The 3,224-nt window shown below is 41.9% G+C and overlaps 1 protein-coding gene across 1 annotated transcript; it reads right to left on the reverse strand.

The window, feature by feature from the left end:
• Positions 1-702: 702 nt before the first annotated feature.
• On the reverse strand, positions 703-1,368 carry LOC138872752 (uncharacterized). Its single transcript, XM_070151170.1, has one exon. It carries the CDS (start codon positions 1,366-1,368, stop codon positions 703-705), a length of 666 nt encoding a protein of 221 aa, XP_070007271.1.
• Between the last annotated feature and the right edge of the window lie 1,856 nt (positions 1,369-3,224).

The raw sequence follows: 3,224 nt of genomic DNA on the forward strand, positions 1-3,224 counted from the left end.
GGTAGTCCATGCATATCCTCCATCCGGTGACAGTCCTAGTGGGGATCATTTCATTTTGCTCATTTATGACCACAGTCATACCCCCCTTTTTTGGCACACATTGTACCGGTGAAATCCATGAACTATCTGAGATGGGATACATGACCCCTACATCTAGCCACTTGATAATTCCTTCTTGATAACCTCTTGCATAGCTTCGTTCAACCTCCTTTGATGTTCCACGGAGGGTTTGGCATCATCCTTGCATGCAAAAGGCGGGGCTTATCCCTTGAATATCAGTTAGAGTCCATCAAATTGCCCTCTTCCTTCTTTGAAGCACCTTAATGGTGGCATCTACTTGCACGTTAGTAAGGCAAGAAGAAAGAATAACAGGTAAAGTTGAACAAAAGTCCAAGAATTCATACCTGAGGTGTGGAGGCAAAGGATTCAACTCCAACATAGGAGGTTCCTCGATGGAGGACTTTGTTGGTGGAGTCTTTCTGTTCTCAAGATCCAAGGAGAGTTTATGGGGCTCATAGGAGTAAGAACCCATTCCGTGCAAGGCATTAACACACTCTACCAAGCCTTCATCCTTGGTCACATCATTGTTCAACAATACCACTTCCAAAGGATCCTCCACATTGATCATGACACTCGTGTCATCAACAATCACTTTTGTCACCAGATCCACAAAAGAACAAACCTCAGTACTATTCGGCTGCCTCATTGATTTGTACATATGGAAGGCAACTTTTTCTCACCCACCCGAAAGGTGAGCTCCCCTACTTCCACATCAAACAATGCCTTCCCTGTTACAAGGAAAGGCCTTTCCAATATTATTGGTACCTCATAGTCGACTTCGCAATCGAGAATCACAAAATCAGCAAGCAAAATAAACTTGTCCACCCGAACAAGAACATCATCAATAATACCAAGCGGCCTCTTCATTGTTCTATCGACCATTTGCAATCTCATTAAAGTAGCTCTCGGTTGACCAATACCCAGATTTTTGAATACGGAGTAAGGCATCAAATTTATACTTGCTCCCAAATAACACAAAGCCTTTGCAAAATCCGCACTCCCAATGGTATATGGAATAGTAAATGCGTCAGGATCTTCAAGCTTTGGAGCCATTGAGTGCATAATAGCACTCACTTGATGAGTCATTTTGATGGTCTCACAATCCATAGATCTCTTTTTAGTTACCAAGTCTTTCATAAACTTGGCATATCTCGGCATTTGCTTAAGAGCTTCCACTAAGGGCACATTGATCGACAAACTTTTCATCATCTCAATAAACCTTTTGAACTGGTTTTCATTCTTAATATTTGCAAGTCTTTGAGTGTAAGGTGGAGGAGGCCTTGGCAAAGGAGCCTTTGCTTTAGGCATTACCGTTTCCACTATGTCTATCACGTGTTCCCTAGACGGATTCACGTCATTTTAAGTCTCCTCCTTATTGTCATAAATATCAATTCTCACCTCACCATCCAACGTCTTTTCACTCTCTTGCTCAAGAACTATAGGATCATCATAATTTTTCACTTCAACATCATCATTCACAACTTCCTTTTGCTTGGAGGTACTTGCTTCACCACGTCTACCGCTCCTTGTGGTTACCACCATTGCATGGCCGTTATTGTTACCTCCCTTCGGGTTTACTACTGTGTCACTAGGTAGTGCCCCCTTAGGCTGAGTGTTCAAAGCTTGCGAAATCAGACCAAGTTGGACCTCTATATTGCGGATAGAAGTATTATGTGATGCCAATTGGGCATCGGAGTCGGTGTTTGTTTTCATCATTTGCTAAAACATTGACTCAATCCTTCCCATCTTATTGTTTGATGAGCTAGGACCTTGGGAAGGAAACAGAGGTGGATTGTTTGGTTGTTGAAACATTGGAGGCCTTTGAAAACCCAGCCCTCGGTTACCTTGATTACCATTATTCCAACTCTTTTGGTTGTTGTTGTTGCCCCAATTATGGTTGTTTTTCCCCTAATTGTTGGAGTTTTTGTTGTTATTGTTCCAATTTCCTTGGCCTTGGTTGCCCCAATTCTGATTATTCCCTTGCGATCTCCATTGTTGATTTGGAGCATTACCTCTTTGTCCTTGATAGTTGTTGGCATACAAAACCTCTTCACATTGCTCGTTATAACCATCATCTTGGTTGTAACCACTTCTACCTTGCTCAAATTGATCTTGATTATTTTGCATTTGTTGACTAGACTGTCTCCTCTTTTTTACGAATAAATTAACACCTTTCATTGCGTTTACTTGCTTTGGTCCTTGAATCTACTAAAGTTGTGCTTTGGCTAACTGGTTCATGGTTGTTGTCAACTCAGCTATGGCTTGTCTATGGTCTTGAAGTTCCTTGTGAAGATTTAATACATGGGGATCCCCCTAAGGAACATTCGCCGGACTCTACCAGGCTAAGGAAGTGTCAGCCATCTGTCATCAAAAATGTCACAAACCTCGACATATGACAGCTTCATAAAGCTACCCCCTGCCAGCTGGTTTACCACACATTAATTTGCCGTGTTTATATCTTGATAAAATGTCTGTTGGATCATTGCTTCAGTCATATCATTGTTGGGGAATTCCTTGGCCATAGTTCTATATCTATCCAAGATTTCATAAAGGGGTTCATTTGGTTACTGTTTAAATGTTAAGGTCTCATCCCTTAATGTAGCCATATGTCCCGGTGAGAAAAATATGGCTATAAACTTGTCAGCCAACTCATCCCACGTAGTGATAGAATAGTTGGGGAGTCTTTCGAGCCAATTCAAAGCTTTCCCTTTAAGTGAAAAATGGAACAATCTCAGTCTTAATGCATCCTCCGACACATTTGTTTGTTTGCTACCCCAGCAGGTATCCACAAAGTCCTTTAGATGTTTATGCATTCTGATGAGGAGCGCCTATGAAGTATACTCTTTGCTCTAATAAGGTCAACATGACATTTGTAATCTGGAAATTGCTTGTCCGGATCCGGGGTGGGACAATCGCAATTGCGTAACCTTCATTTGGAAGCACCCGAGGAGCCACTCGTGGAGGAGCTGGGGTAGGGTCTGGAATATTTTCATTGTCCTGGCGGCCTCTACTTTGACCTTGAGGCACCTCATCTTCACCATTATCATCCACCCCCTCCTCCGGGATAATATTGCCGTTGGGATCATTATTTTCCATTTTATACCTGAATCGATTAACTCACACAAGTTAGTAAAATAGAAGGAAAGAAAAATAAGACACACAAC

The sequence above is a fragment of the Nicotiana sylvestris genome, chromosome 7, assembly GCF_000393655.2.
Source record: "Nicotiana sylvestris chromosome 7, ASM39365v2, whole genome shotgun sequence".
NCBI classification, from domain to species: domain Eukaryota; kingdom Viridiplantae; phylum Streptophyta; class Magnoliopsida; order Solanales; family Solanaceae; genus Nicotiana; species Nicotiana sylvestris.

Excerpts from the sequence above, each read along its gene's own strand:
- LOC138872752 (XM_070151170.1), bottom strand. The coding sequence starts at position 1,368 with ATGCCTAAAGCAAAGGCTCCTTTGCCAAGGCCTCCTCCACCTTACACT.